At 40.6% G+C, this 16,250-nt stretch overlaps 1 protein-coding gene across 8 annotated transcripts in view; it reads left to right on the top strand.

Moving 5' to 3' along the window:
- Positions 1 to 2,667: 2,667 nt before the first annotated feature.
- ATP11B (ATPase phospholipid transporting 11B (putative)) overlaps positions 2,668 to 16,250 on the top strand; it is a 76,029-nt gene continuing 62,446 nt past the window's right edge. For all 8 annotated transcript variants that reach the window (XM_076341305.1, XM_076341304.1, XM_076341300.1 and 5 more), the window contains exon 1: positions 2,668 to 2,741. In XM_076341305.1, the coding sequence (XP_076197420.1) occupies positions 2,715 to 2,741 (27 nt within the window). In that variant the 5' untranslated portion in view covers positions 2,668 to 2,714. The remainder of the gene's footprint in view (positions 2,742 to 16,250) is intronic.

Below are 16,250 nucleotides of genomic sequence, written 5' to 3'. Positions count from 1 at the left end.
CTGCTGAAGATTGGCCCCAAAACACCATTCAATAACAATGGAAATGCATGAATGTATCGCACAAGAACAAGCCCAGGGAGTAACACCAGCAGCCCCAGCGTCAGTTTGATGCTTGCATGTTCAGGCAATGATTCTGTGGTTACCAATGTTTAATTTTATAAACCTAAAAGTAGTACCATTGATTATATAAGAATTACTCATGGACACATAATTAAAAGCTTGCTGGACCTAACGTTTAAGTGTGTGCTTTTATGTTTGTGTACACATTTTTATAACAGACAACATATGTGTCCTCATCTTGCTAAACAAACGTGAAATCATTGCTCTCATAGATACTTAACTGGAAAGCTTGGAGTCTCACCAAGAAAGCCTAGGCGATGGGTTAAACCTAATCTTCATATCAGAACGTGACTTTTTTCTTAAGCAGTTGCTTTTTTTTCCATATAAGCCAGCTGTGCAAATTCAGGTGAGGTTTCAGGGCAATATTTTAAACTGGGAATCTCTTATATGGGAATCTTAATTCTTAATACAGTTGACCTTTGATTTCAGAAGTTCTGGAGTGTTACTAGCTAATCAGTATCTGGCTTGGCTGCTCTGCTTCAGTTTTTCTCTTCTGAAAACTATTTACCTCTCAAGGGTGAGATGAAACTTCATAAATGTCTAGTGTGGGCTTTTGAACAATTTAAAAGGTGCAAAGTTTTACTAGCCAGAATGCTAGGCAAGGATATTAATTCTGGTGGAATTTTGCTGTATATTGGAAAAGGAATGCGGTCAGATCCTTCTGCCGCACACAGCAAAATAACTTCATCCTATCAATATAGTTTCATCCACTAAAATATATACTTTTTAAAGTGAAAAATATAAACTGCAGGGTTCAAATCACTTGTAAATTGCTTCCAAGTTTTGTCTGGTGATATAGTATCATTACAGCAATGTGGAACAGGAAGCGCAAAGTAGCTTTATGTAACGTAACTGCAAGCCGTGGGGATAGAGGCTTGCAGAAAGTGCAACTTAACTTACACTTGAGTTTGGCAGGGACACAGTGACAAATATACTTGCACTTCAGAGAAATGGTATACGATTTTTAGCGTGTAGTGGTCAGGACCCAGTTCTACATCTGGTGATAAAGGAGGAGCACAAGAATATTGAGTGTATCAGTTAAGCTTTTGGCTTAAGGCCACTCTCCAGGCAATGTGCCATAGCTATGAAATCACTGTTATTTTAGACTTCACATTAGATGAATAGGGTAGTGCAAGCTGTTTGAAATTCAGCTTTGATGTATTTCAATGTTTTGAAATAATGCCTAGCATTTAATATAGTTTTGCTAACATTAGCTTTCCTAAGTGCCTGATAAAATAGTCTTATTCCCCACTGTTTTAAGGTTATTTTTCTAATTAAATGTAGATGCTTAAACCATCAGCATTCACCACAAGTCGGTTGTTCAGATGTTATAGCATCTATCTTAAATCCTGAATTATGTTCTAAATTTCTAACTGAACACTAAAAACTACATTAGTTCTATGGCAGATACGATTACGATTCGTTGCTATATATCATAATTACCTGGAAACAAATGGGAACGGCAGGAACAGTACTCTGATCTTTACAAACAAAAAGAATTCCCTTTAAGTTAGCATCAAAGTTGTCATTGACTTCACTGACAACAGTATCTGGTCACAAATACCCAGGTATTTACTGCTTAAAATAATCTCCTTTAGTTATTAGCCACACAGGCCCAGAAGCTGCAGACTTTTATCGGTGTGCATGTTTGAAGCTGAACACTGTTTTGTTTTCTTAAGTAGTAGCTGTTTTCAGAGCAAATGGAAGATTTCAAAGAGATCACTGCCTGACATCAACACATTTCAACATCCAATTTTAACCAAACAGCAGTTTAGCACAATACTGCCAGTAGCAGGAAAAAAGAAAGGTGCCAGATCCTCCCAGCACGGGTACCTCGCCTTGGGATACCTACACACTGCGTACTTGCTTTTTAAGTTTAAATCAGTGGTTATCAGGCCTCTTTTCAAAGTCTTTATTCCAACATTTGCAGAAAAACAAGATGTACAAGGAAAGAAAGATAAAAATAATGAAGTTGTGAAGTAGCTTCACTTCACTAGAAAAGGGGAGTCTCAGAGCCGCTGAGGCCCTGGCTGACGGGCCCAGAGACCTGACAGGCTGCGACTGCAGCTCCTGTATGGGGAGGTTGGGATTTTTTGCAGGCCACCCCTGCCCAAGTCCCTGTAGGAGGCTGCTTGGACTCGGTCACTCACGGATGGCCCTTGTGATCCAGAAGCGGCACCTCGGGGCAGTGAAGAAATCAGGACCAGCGATTCACCCCGCCCAGACAAGGCCCGGGACGCATCAGGGGCTTCACCCCCCTTCCTCCATCCCCTCACCCCCTTCCTCCACCCCGCCACACCCCACCCCTCTTCCCGCCTCCCCCCGCACTCAGACGTCACTTCCTGGGGGCGGGCCGCAGCGCCGCGAGCTGCGGGGTGTCAGCGGCGGCCTTGTGATGGCGGCGGCGTGGCGCCGGCAGCCGCGGCGGCTGGGGGCGCCGGGGGGGCTGTGCCGCGCCTAACTCGGCGTCGGGCCCCTGCGCCATGGGGAGGAGCCGCGGCGGGCGGCTGGCCTGAGGCGGCGGCGGCGACAGCGGAGGGCGCGGCACTGCCGAGGGGGCCCCGCCGCGGGGGCCGCGACCCGCGCCGCCGGGGATGTTGCGGTGGGTCCGGCAGCAGCTGGTAGGTGCCTCCCGCCGCCGCGGGGCGGGGAGGGCGCGGCGCCGGGCCGCGGCCGGGGGCTTCACCCGCACCCCACGCGCCCCCGGGCCGGGCGGCCCCTCGCCTCGGCCCGGCCCTCCAGGGCGGCCCCGTCCCCACGCCTCTGGCCGGGCCGCTGCCGCCGCGGGGTCCCCAGAGGAAGCGGCGGGGCGGGCGGGCGAGCGGGCTGAGGGGGGAGCAGGGCCGGAGCGTGTGAGGGAGGAGAGTCCTGCCCGCCGCCGGGAGCGGGGAGGTGTAGGGGCTGGGGAGACCTGCAGGCTTCACTTGGATCGTTATTGTCGTTTTTTAAAAATTTTGGTTTTAAGACGTATCGGAGGGTTTGGGGTGTCTCTGTTTTCTGGGGTTTTTTGTTTGTTTGGTTTTTTTTTTCTTGAAACCACGTTGACACAGAGGAAAGCGCGTTCCTTTACCTGTGGCCCCCTTTGGGAAGGGCTCCCCGAAGTTCTTCTCTCGGAGGAATGACGGTGCCTTTTTCCGTGGACCGACACTTCAGGGATTTGCTGGCCTCTCTTCCTCCTTCACGTTGCGAAATCTTTCAAGGCTTTTTCACCTGACGTGCGTCTGTCTCATTTATTTCCCTGTACCTGAGAGCTTTGCAGCTGTTGCCGCTGCGTGTGTTAAGGCTTTGAAAGTGACGAGAAATGGAAGAAAAACATCCGTGAAATGCTTTTCGCGGGGGAAAACAGTTGAAAAAGGCTGCAGATAGAGGGTGTCTCCCTCTAAATAGGCGCTACTTGGTGTGCTTGTATCATAGCGTGCAAGGGAAATAAGGCGGCCGTGACTGTAACGTCTGTGGTGCTGTAGCAGGGAAGTACGTTGAGTTTGGCTGTTTTGGTTCAAGTGTTGGCCAGCTTCCTGCTCCCTCCAGCATTATTTCTTTTGCGTTTTCTCAAAGGGAGAAATTCCTTCTAAATGATGTATTTACAAACTTACTTTTTCCATTCATTGGAGTTACCTTGCATCACAGATGTTGCCCTGGTTAGTACGAGAACTTACATTAGTTAGGGTTTTATATTTTAATGGTTAAAGCTTCTGTCTCGCTAATGATTTGTTTAATTTGTTGTTACATCACTTTTTACAAAAAAAGGTAATTTCTTTTTTTTTTTCCTTTTCTTCCCCTACCTCCTTTCCCATGGCCCATAGATTTTCCCAGATCTGTGTCTGAAGCACACAGCTTGCGGTGATGGTCTCGGTGCCAGCTTGACAGTGCTCACTAGTTTGGTGTGACACCAAGAGTCACTGACCTGGAAGTTAATTGCTCTGTCTGAGCTCTGACTGCACTCTTCCGTTCTGTTACAGTCATACATGTGTTTTTAAGAATAAAGCCTGTTTGGTGTAACAGCTATTATTTTTTCCCCTTGAAGGTGGCTTGAGGTTTGTGTGTGTGGTTTTTAAAGCAGCGTTATGTTGTCTTCTGTAGAGTGTAGATTAGGACTGCATCAGTGCCGGGAATTCATGTATCAAACATGGTTGCTTTTCTCCCTGTGAGTACACTGACCAGCTTTCCTGAAATATGTTTGCCCTTAATAGAAAGTAAAAGCTTAGTGTAACAAGATGAGCAATAAACCTAGCACTAAGCGGTTTTTGTTCTTCAAAAGGAAACTGTTTGATGGGAAAATAACTGTTTAAAACTTGCACTAGTTTTGACAGGGAAGGATTAGTGTAGTAGAAGGACGGGATAATAAAAAGTCAAGATGCTTGAACAGACGTTCAAATATGGTACTAAGGAGAAAAATGTTTTGTGTTTTCTGTAAACCTCGCTGTTTGACGTTAATGGCTTGGTTGTTTCACAGCTCATAAAGATGAAAAATGGCCTAAGATAGGTATCACACTCATGTTTCTTCCGAGGGACACTCAGACAACTCATCCCTGTGTGTAATCATTGGTTTAACATAGATCCCACCATACACTTGCTTCTTCATACGTCCGTGATGTTTAGATTCTGAAAGAATGTCAAACAGCCGAGAACCTGGGGAAAGATACTGAGAAAATAATCAGAGCGAGTGGGAAGAGTGGGGTGGCAGAAGTAGTTGAATCAAAGGGTAGCAAAATCTGTGTCTGATATTTCTGATGGGAAAAGAGAAGAACGTGTGGGTTTGGGTGCCTTCAGAGTGTGTATTTGTACCTGTGCTTGATGTGGCAACAGGTTTTGAAAAAAGTGTTCTCTTCCATACAGGGGGGTTGGAACCAGGCAAATATGTGGGAGTGATTTAAGTGGGATGTTGTAGTACAAAAGAAAAAAGTTGGTGTGCAGAAATGTTGGAAAGTAGTAAGGGATTGGGGAAAGGGGGAGGGACTGGTACTTTGCTGAAGGTGCTTTTAGGTAGTTAAGTACTCTCTGTACGAAACCAACAAATGTTTTGCAACTTCTTGTTTGTTTAAGAGGACAGTATTTCATATACTAATTAATGAGATTGTCCTGAGTGTATATGGTCTTGAGAACTTGAGTTCTCAAGAGTTGTAAAAGGGGGCAGGGAAAATGAAGCAGGTGGTCTTAGAAGTAACTGATAGGACCTGGTATGGAATTCCAGTTATTTCAGCTGAGTTCTTTAAGTGGTGACTTTGCCGTGCTTTAGTCTGTGAAGATCTATGCATGCCTGGATAGCTACAGAAAGGGATGACTAGTCCTCTGAGAACAGGAGACATGCTGAGAATATAAGACTTTCTTCATCTTTATTATGATTGTACAAGTCCAAAACAATTTTCTGAGGTGTTACTTGTCTTTTCAGTGATTTGTTGTATAACACAAATTGGTGATAGTAATACTGTGGCTCAGTCTTCAGTGCCTATGTGGGACTCTCTTACAAATTGTCAGTTTGATTTGGTATCTTGGCCTTGAGTCTGCTTTGTTTGCTCAGAAACAATTAACACCACTCTACACAGACAGTTTATCAGTTTTTGTTCATCTAATGCTGTCCTCTACTATATAAACTGTCTAGTAAGTCATTAATAGCGTGCAACTTTCTAGTTAATATTATAATATATTATCTAGTTAATAGCTGGAAGTACTTAAGTTTTAGTAGTAAAAAACTGTAGAGACAAATGGAGTGCAGTTCATTGCTTTGAGTAAAACGTCCTGATGTATTTCAAAGACAAGCCTTGAGCAGGAAAGATGCCTGACTTCCATCTCTCTTACCTTGAGATCTCAGAAAGCCAGTAGGCATGTGGATTTGCTGAGGGTTGCAGAACACCACAGGCACAGCCAACTCTGCTTGAAAAAAGCAACCAGGTAAACAACAGTTGATAGGAAGCATATTCAGGAATAATACACTACATTTTATTTGCATTTCCAAGTATGATGGGTTAGACTATATAGCTGATTCGTGTACAGCAGAGTGCTATTGTGGCTCTCCTCGTCAAGTTTGTGCAGTACCAATACAAAACAAGAGTACAAAGTGGCATTTTGTAATGCTCAGTGACTTTCTGTACCACTTCTAGTTTGATAGATTTATGATAGTGTTTGGACTGTGCTAATGTCCTGATGGTGTACATGGAGTGTAGGAGCTGTTGCAGTGGTATTAACAGAAAGTAACGACAACTTCAGTTGTCTGGCATGGAGGTCTCCAAAAATTGTGATAGAATACCCTTGTATGTATGATCTTAGCTGCGTAATTTTGAACTATTAGTCCTGTCGAACGAAGAACGGTCTCTGGATTTCCCTAAGTTGCTATTAGGTGGAGTTTGAGCCTTTTGATCTGTTATCTAACAGTGCAATGATGTACAAAAGATACTGCATGGAGAAAATCTAAGGAGCTACCTGCCTGGTCCCTCTTTTATACGTGACAGTTCAAGAGAAGCAGAATTATGCTGTGTTTGGCAGAGTATCTTCTTCCTACAATTTGAGAACCTGTACGCTGTTGTGCACTGACAACAACTTTAATGCTATGCAGAACAAGGTATTCAGGCAAATGTAGCTTTGCTATTTAACTGGAAGTCAAAGACAAAATGTATGGATTAATTCCTTTGGATCGATGTCTTTTAACTGGAAAACCTAGTTACCAGACTATTTTATTTTGTGGTTATAGGAAGGTTCAGATTGGGAGGGACATCAGGAGTTCATCTAGTCCAAAAGTTCTACATAGCCTGCATTGAGAGGTGATCACCGGGAATGTTTCTGTTTTGTGTTGGTTGTCCTTGTCACACCCCACAGTGTCCTCCCAAGGACAATATCTGTAGGAGTGTTCTTGCTCATCTTTTGGATGCGTTCTAATGAAAGTTCCTTCTACTAATAAGGGAAGTGTCCTCGAATAGATTAGCACTAGAGGGCTGTATGTTTGGGATGTTCTTCCTTTTCCTTCCAGGTGTTGTTATCTGTTAAGATGTTCTGAGAGGGGCAGATGGTATTCTGTGATAACTTGCGGTTATTGGCATTCTGAACAAGGTGAACAGCATTTGATCTCATTGTTTGTACTGACGTGTGTATTATTTTCACTTAATCATTTTATAGAATTGAACCAATGCGGCTACTTCTTTTTTTTTCCCCAAAGAATTCCCTGTATTCTTTGAATACTGAAAGTACTTTGAACAAATCCAGTGAGTGAGAATCCTAGCTTCTGAAATCACGTTGCTTTTCTGGAGCACAATTTTTCCCCTCTATTCTTACTTGTCATTGAAGCCTGTTCCCCTTTTTGGCTAAGATTAAGTGGGTGTTTGTTACTGTATACTAGAAAAATAAACGCCTATTTGCTCAAAAGAGTTCCTCTAGTTCAGACTGCCCAGCTAATACCTTCTGTATTGTCACTGAAGGATGAGGTGCATGTTAGAACAGCCCAAAGGTTGCAGTGCTTTGGTTAGAGTAGTTTGAGAGCTGAGGGTTAATGATCCCCCTCATGTAACTTCACATAGGAGAAAAAGTGCTGGTTTTTTGCTAGAGATATTCTGTGATCTGCTGGACTAGTCCTCCCGTTGTGTTTGGGTCTTTTAACCTTATTTTCTTTTTATATTCTGTGACTGCTGAAGGCTAATACATTTGCAGCACAGTGTGTTCCAAAGTGTGCAGAACCTGGCCCTGTCTTCAGCCAGCTGTCCGTTCCAAACGGAGACATCCGTTGTGTTCTGTGTGTAGTTTTTAAATCTTATCTCATAAAAATGAAACTCTAAATTTAAAAATTGCCTACCAAAACCTAATCAAACCGGTCTTGACACTGTTTCTTTCAAAGACCATTTTAAAAATGGGAAAATCAGGGTTGTCTGATGTGCTGCCTTTCTGTGAGACTTGAATGTTTGACCTGTATCTTGTCCCATCTTTTATTTTTTCCCCCTAGCCATGAGCCTTTTAAGCAGCAAATTTTTAGTGTGCCAAACTTCCACTTGTCACACAATAATATGACCATTTCATTGACTGTATGATATTCCTGCACTAACAGGGTCCTGCTCCCTTAATAGCTACTGTCTATTTATATTTTATGTGACTGAGGGAGAAAAGTATTATTTTGTTGACAAAGAGCAAAAGCTTTTTCTGTTCTGGTCAGTAGTAGGTGGTACCTGGTGGGATGGCGGGATGGTCAGGGTGGATGCCTCTTTGTTTAGGGCTAGGAGATTGCCTCTGAACTCTCATCAGAAGGTAAAATTCATAATCTAAGGCAAGTAAATATGTGCTGAATTTAATTACATTCAACATGTGTTTTGGATATCACTGGTATTTGTTTTTCTAGTTTTTGGATGGGTTGGCTGAATTAATTAAAACTTTTTTTTGCTTTCTTCTGGGGTGGAGAGATAGGAGTTATAAGGGAAAAATATAATAATGTGTTTAAATTTCATTAAAAGCATCATGACTTGTCCCTTTCACTAGTGATCTGCCATCTGTTTTTCTTTATTGTGTTGTGGTGTCCTCAGTAGTTATGACTGGTTTTGTAACTATTTCACCGGGAAAAAGGTATCTACAATATACCTCTAAAAAAAAAAATCCTTTAATTTCTAGCACAAAATCTGTTTGTAAGGCAGCAGATAAGAACTGCAGCAAAATAGATATGACAAAGTGCCTCTGTAAACGCAAGGTCGTATCTTCCAGCTAAACACTGGTGACATATTTGCAGCTAGACTTTTTTTTTATACAAACCTCTTTTCAACTGCTGTTGGAAAAAAACACTTAGCAATAGTACAGACCATGGTAGAAAAGATAGAAAGTAGGACCAACAGCTACACCATGATTTAAAAACCAAAACCCTGCAATTCCTTGGCCTCCCACATGCTGTGACTTCAGAGGACTTTTTTTCTTGTTTACTTTGAGTAAAAATAAGCAGAAAAAGGAGAACTTTCCTGTGAATGGGAAGGAGAGAGAATGATGTAGACAAAAGGCAAGCTGTTTTCATCCTGAAATATTTTACCAGGGAAAGAAGTTTTATATGGTTTATACCAAGAAGTATACTTTGGTGTATGTTGTTACATTTTGTTACTCTTTTACTACCCCCTTTGCACATTTTTGTGCTAGTTTTATGAATGGCGGTGCTAATTTTTGCAGATATTTACATACCTGTTTGGAAAAAGAATTGCAACAAAATAGGAAGCTTAAGATTTAGCAAACTTTAAGGTTAAACTAGGTTGTAGACATGTCTGAAAGCAGGACATTAAACTATTTAGATCATAAATCATGTTTGAAATGGAATTAAAACTTAAAGTGATATTCGATGAATGGCGTAGACTCAAAACTGTAATATTAAGTGTTACAGAGCAGGCTTTATCAAAGCATGTTAAAAGGAAGAGCTAGACAGTTCTAGCTATGAACTACATTCTCTTCCCATTTGTTGTGGTTTAACCTCAGCCAGCAACTGAGCACCACGCAGCCGCTCGCTCACTCCCCCCTCCAGTGGGATGGGGGAGAGAATCGGAAGAGTAAAAGTGAGAAAACTCGTGGGTTGGATAAAAACAGTTTAATAATTGAAATAAAATAAAATACTACTACTAATAATAGTAATAATAATATACGAAGCAAGTGATGCACAATGCAATTGCTCACCACCCGCCAACTGATGCCCAGCCAGGCCCTGAGCAGCGGCCCCCCCCGGCCAGCTTTCCCCCAGTTTATGTACTGAGCATGACGTCACACGGTATGGAATGTCCCTTTGGCCAGTTTGGGTCAGCTGTCCTGGCTGTGCCCCCTCCCAGCTCCTTGTGCACCTCCAGCCTTCTCAGTCGGTAGAGCATGGGAAGCTGGAAAGTCCTTGACTAGTGTAAGCACTGCTTAGCAACAACTAAAACATCGGTGTGTTATCAACATTATTCTCACACTAAATCCAAAACACAGCACTGTACCAGCTACTAGGAAGAAAATTAACTCTATCCCAGCTGAAACCAGGACACCATTAAATTTGTTGAGTAATAACTGTCAGAGCAATTGTCAGTATAATTTTGGCACACATTTTGAAAAGGCCTTAAGATTTATTATCTAGAGGCGGTTCTGGGGGAAGAATTTCTTGAAAAGTTTTTTTTTTTATACTGAAAGAATATGTGAATTAGACTTGCAGTGCAGGAGCTGATCAGCCTAAGTAGCTATTGCCTACTGGAGCCAATCTAAGTACTGAAAATGGTAGTTCTCAATATTCATATGGGATAGTGGTCATATGAATAGCCCAGAACAGGAGCCCTTCACGCTTGTGTAAAATAGTTTTATAAATGACTCTTCTGAGCAGTGGGTAAAGAGCATTTAATTCTAAGATAATAGTGCACACAGGAATGTGTGATTCCTCTGTATTTGTCCTGTCATGGACTTGACAAATTTAGTTTTTGTATATGGTGAAATTGCTAGCTACAAAATTGGAGCTGCTTTCTAATTTTAAGTGAAAACAAATTTCATAACCTGTCACAGATTTGAATGCCTTATTTAATATTGAAAATCAAAGAAAAATATTTATGCTATAAAATGACTTAAACGAATCCAGGGACTGTGCAGAAAGGATACAATTAAATTTTTTTAATTTTGTTTTTAGTTTGAGATACTATGGTTATTCAAGGTATATGAAGGATTTGTGTGTTGAATGTTCCATTTACTGTACTGGTTCTGTATTTCTTAGTGTGACTTTGTTTAGTAACTGCTATTTCTGTGTGATTGGTTATTGCAGAATTGTAGCGCTTCCCATGTTCAAGTACTTTACATATTTTGAGGAGCATTCTTAAAAGTGGCTATTGATTTTTTTGAGATCTCAATTCTTATTTTATAAAATACGGTGCCCTATAGTTGCCTCCTGATGGGCGTCTAAAGTCACCCTCCAGCCTTGAAAATCTTGCCTACTCTTTGTTTTTATGTGTCTGAGAGGGAGATGATACTACAGGTAAGGATAACTAATTGCTGGAGCCCACAGAGGAAAACTGCTAGTTCTGAAATTAAGCCTGTGTAGTTGGAACTTCAAAGGCATCTTCATTCCCACTTCTTTAGAGCAATGGGCTGCTTTGAGAGTCACAGCAAAAGACCAATCATTTCAGACCACAGCTGCTGTCAAGCCTCAATTTCTCTTAGACCTCTTGCACCTTTATCGTAATGCATTTTCTTAAGGAAAAAATTTAGAGAGCACTGAATGGCCTTGCGAAGTAGTTTGGGAGCCACTAGCCATGTCTTTGGGATTGAGGCTTGCTTCTTAGAATCTGAATGTTGACTAAATTGCTTTCTTTATTAAAGACACATTTATTGTAAAGTCTCTGTTTTCTGTCATCTCTGGTGCAGATCGCTTTGCCATGTGTATGTTTGATTCTTGCCAGAAGACTCTGCAGTTATTTTCCTCTCCTCATTTTTTATTACTAGCACATTTTCCCCTCTGTAACAGTATAGACAGCCAGTTTTTTTTAAAACTTGCCATTGTATCCAAGTAGTGCAGAATGTGTGGTTAGAGGACATAGATAGTTGGATGTGTCTTGACACCCCACAAATACACAGTTTTTTGGTGAGCTGTTAATGACAGATAAAACTCATTAAGTTCATTTTGCTTGAACTGGCATTACTAGTCCTATAGTTTTTTCTTGGTCCAGAGTTTGACAAAATTATATGGATGTGTACAAATTTTTCTTATTGTTAACAAAGTCACTGCTAAAGAGATAGAGCAAAAGTATCACTGGGTCTGTTCATCACTGATAATTTTCATAATCTGTGTGTCTTGAGTGTGAAAGGGATCATCCTAAAATAAAGGAATGAATGAGGAATGTATTACAGGCATTTGGATAAGAATTTTAATAATCCTGTAGAAAAAATGTGAAGCTTGGAATTCTGTTGAAGACAGTCACCAAAAAAAGTAGCTGTTATAAAGCGTTAGGTTTGTTTTGTAATATGATGTCCAACATGGATTATGCTTTGTAAATACTGTGATTTGGATTGTAGGGGAGGATAAGAAAGCCGGTTCCTTAATTGATGCAAAGTTGGGGTATTTTAAAATTAAGCAGTGTACCTAAATCTCTGTTAAAATTCTTCACTACTAATGGAAACTGGACATGTCGTAACAGTCTTTGAGAGCGCTATGTTAGAAAGCCTAACTTGCATGCTCAGTTCGCTTTTCCTTTCTGATTTATTGATGTTACAAGACCAGTATGTTTGGCATCGGTCATCTGAATAGAGAAACTGGCACAGGCAAGTATCTTACCGATGAATGAGGCCAGTTTAGTTTGATTGTTACTTTTGCAGATAAATAAGGAGAAGATAGATGGCTTTTTAAATTTTAAGTAGGGATTTTTCCAGGTTATTTTTGTGGGCATTTTGACAAAATAAGGTAAAATAAGAACAATGTGAGCTGTATGTGACTAGGACTTTGTTCCAAGCCACCAGTATGTCTTTTCCAAATAGGGTACTAGGCATTTTTTTAACTTTATGAAAGGAAGGATTATTGCTGCATGATTTCTCAGGCCTTGTTTCGTAGAGTGTTTGTTTTCACAAAATAACGTCATCTGGTTATAGGTCTTTTAGGACGTTACAGCATGATTTGTTATCAGATATTTTAAAACAACTGTAGATACAGTAAGCGGGAAGAGGAAGTTGCATGAATAGTGCATGATTCTTAATACTGTTTTATTTCTTGACTGCAGTGATATTTAAAAGAGGAGGAACAAATGGCATGGCACTATGTAAACCTCAGGGTGCTTCAGCTGATTCACTACTTTAGTTGTTAGAGCAGTGTTTAAAATTGCAGTGAGAGGCTGTTTCTTCCTTCACGCTAACCTTTGATATGACAAATTCAGTTTGACTACTGCCCAGTTGTATGACTGAAAGAATTATTGGCTGACTGTTTTGAGTACAAATTTACAGACTTCTGAAAATGTGCATGGAGTGTGAATAGATCATCTTATCTGACAAAGGGAAAAGTATTCCATGTATATTCATTAAAAAATCCAAAGCAAGAAAATCCATTTCCTCACCTTTAATCAAAATATATCTTGGCAGCAGTGTAATAGCAGGCTTTTGGGCTATCTGCCAGGAAACATGGTGTTCTGTTGCTGTGGCCATGGTCAGTCATTCACCTCCCTAGGAAAAAGGCTTCCTGAGACTGAGTTTTCTTCTGTTTGTTAGTTTTATTAACTAGTATGTGGTGTCCAAAGGGCTTTTGGGGGAACTACTACTTTGCCTAGCAGTGTTCGGTGTGTTTTTTGAAAGGAGGAAGATGCTCGAATTGACTTCCTTCTTCCAAACCCCTTTAACTGAAAATTGGTCACATAGCAGAAGTTTTTAGCAAACATAATTTTGCTTTTTTTCCTGTAAAAGCTGTGAATGATGAATAAGAAACGCTGGGAGATCATGTTAAAGTATACTAGCTTTATGCAAAATGTAAGCAAAAACTGCTTGTCAGATGATTTGTAATTATCGGTGCAGGTATTGCAAAGCTTGAAACAGCAATTGATTTGTTGTGAGCTGGTCTCATGTCACTAATCCTAGCTGAAAGATCTGTGGATTTCTGCTGTCTCGCTTAACAGTGCTGTAGAGTGCGTGGAGAGGGCGTACGTGTATGCTGCCATAAGTTAATAGTGGTATTGAAGAAATAAGAGTCTGCAGTAGATAGGGTATCAACAAGTTGACTGAGAAAGCATTTTTTTTTTCTTGCAGGTGTTGGGAGGGCAGTCTTGTCCTTTGCACGGTTCTTTTTTGTAGTGCTTCTTCCCATTTGTTAACTCTGCCTGATTCTCCAGCTGCCTAATTCATTGTTCATGCTAATAATGCTTCCTCAGCAGCAATATAAAACTCTTCTTCCATGCTGTACCCTTTTGTTATACCACCAAGCTATTGGAATGACCATGCAATTGTTTTAGGGAACTGATACGTTAAAAAAAATAAAAAACAACTGGGTAAATGGTGGGGGTTCGGTTGGATCGGTTTTCCAGTCCACTTTACCATATGGCTGCATGGGCAGTTCTCCAAGTTCAGTGGAGGAGATGGAGATAAAAAGTAGGAAGGGGTTATTTGGAGGAGAGGTGGCTGTTGAAGCCCGTGTCTTTCATGGAAGACTTAGGATAAAATCGCAGTCAAAAATTTCTCCTCAGTTCCCCGGGATATGTTTTCTGTGCTGTTTTAAAGGAGCCTAATTATTACACAGAGGATGTCTTTGTCTAACTTTCAGAACACTGACAAAATCACTGCTGAAGAGGCTTAGTAACAATGACTTTGACTTTGGTTAGAGTCATTATAAATTTATAAAAAGGAAAAACTACGAAGCACTACTTTTTTTATTATTCTCCCGAAAAGTTATGTTGGTTTGTGCTTTATAAATCAGCTTGTCTCAAACATCTGTGTGTTCTATGTAAATGACATTCGTTTAGACTATTTTCAAAAACAAACGTCAAGTTTATCTGGGTGCAAAATTTCTACTGGGGAGGTGTGTATCGAAGATTAAATACGAGAGCTGTATTCCAGGGTAGATAATGCCTGGTTTATGTTGATAACATCAGCTGAATGGCTGAACTTTAGCCAATAAATCTAGATTTAATTTGCAGCATGAAGGGGAAAAAAATCAGGTTTGGGGTTTTTTTTGTCACTTAATCTTGTGGTCAAATTTTATTTTATTTACAGTTGATTCATGTAATACACCTGATTAAGAAGCCTTAAATATTAGGTTTTGTAATAAACTCTGCTTTTTTCTTTATGAAGTCAATGATCTATGCGCTTAGGTTGAAATCACTTCACTAGATAACTGCAGGAAAACTAACTTCATTGAAAGATATTGGTGATGACTGAATCTTTTTGCAAGACTCAATTAAATTTAGGGATTCTCTGCTCATGCGATTTGGCTGCAGAAATCCTTTGACAAGGGCATGTTACACTAGTTTTGCAGCTGAGTTTGATAATGACATTAGAAAGAGAAAGAACTGTCTAATAGGTGAAATTAGGAAACTGTGCTTTCTGCACCTCTTTGCTGGCTTGCATATAGATACTATGCAAAATCCCTTTGCTGGGCAGAAATTTGGACTACAAATCAGTTTTGTGTCAGGAGCAGGATCTGTGACCAGCCATATAGTTACAGAAAAGTTAAAGGCATTTCAGTTCTTGAACAATTAAGTTTAACATCTGTGCAGAATTTTCCGTGGAGAGATGTGTAATTAAAATTTCTCTGGAAGATCTGCTTGGTTGCAGTCTCACCAGCTAATTATGTGATGACAGGGTTGTTGGGTAATTTCAAATGATCTTTCATAGTTACAGACATGAAACATGGGAAACCTGGGTTCTGTTCCCAGCTCTGACACTTATTTCCTGCTGTGACTGTAGTCACGTCACTAAGGTTGTCAAGGGTGTGTCCTTTCCCAGCCATAGCTCTGAAAACTGAAGAGGTTCTTCCCCCAGCCTGCCTTGCTTGGGCATTGCCATCTCCATAGATCTGCTGACTGCACAGCTTCTACACTTTCTCCACGATAAATTTCAACAAAACAGAGTTAAGTGTGTACAGACAGCAATTTTAAATTGTTTTAGCTGCATAACTGCAGCTGTAAACTCATATGGCCTGAGATTTTGATTTGGAAAATAGATTCCTCACTTTTAATCAGTTGAGTCTGCTTCAGCAGAGGTATTCTCCTCTGATAGAAGTGCTTGTGCAGTTAGGCTTGACTTGTATGGAGGTCTTTACTCTTAGTGATAAAAATGTCATTAAACTCATCAACTTCCACGTGCTCAGACATTGGCCTAAAAGGGGCATATAAATATTTTGGAAAAAATTCAGTGATACCCTAGTCATCCTAGTCACTCTAAATTTTTTCATTTATCTTTTAATAACTTTAAGCGAGTAGCATGGCAAGTAGTGTTTATCACCATCAGAAGACTGCCAGTCGCTTTCTTTGCTTTTTCTGTTTTTTCCCTGCTTTATGTCTGTTTGGTTTAGAGTGGAATTTTTTTCAGGCTGTAGAATATGACTTTCCAAAGTGAGGATGTCTGGCATTTTGTGAGTGCCAGACGTTTTCTGAGATAGAAAAGATCTGTGTACCTAGTCTTACTAATTAAGCACATTTTTTCTTGCTTGCAAAACACTTTTATTGTGGCATCTTCTGGATTGGTTTAGAAATAATGTGTCACTAATA

The sequence above is a fragment of the Aptenodytes patagonicus genome, chromosome 6, assembly GCF_965638725.1.
Source record: "Aptenodytes patagonicus chromosome 6, bAptPat1.pri.cur, whole genome shotgun sequence".
In the NCBI taxonomy this organism is placed as follows: Eukaryota; Metazoa; Chordata; class Aves; order Sphenisciformes; family Spheniscidae; genus Aptenodytes; species Aptenodytes patagonicus.
This window is presented reverse-complemented; position numbering and strand designations above follow the sequence as displayed.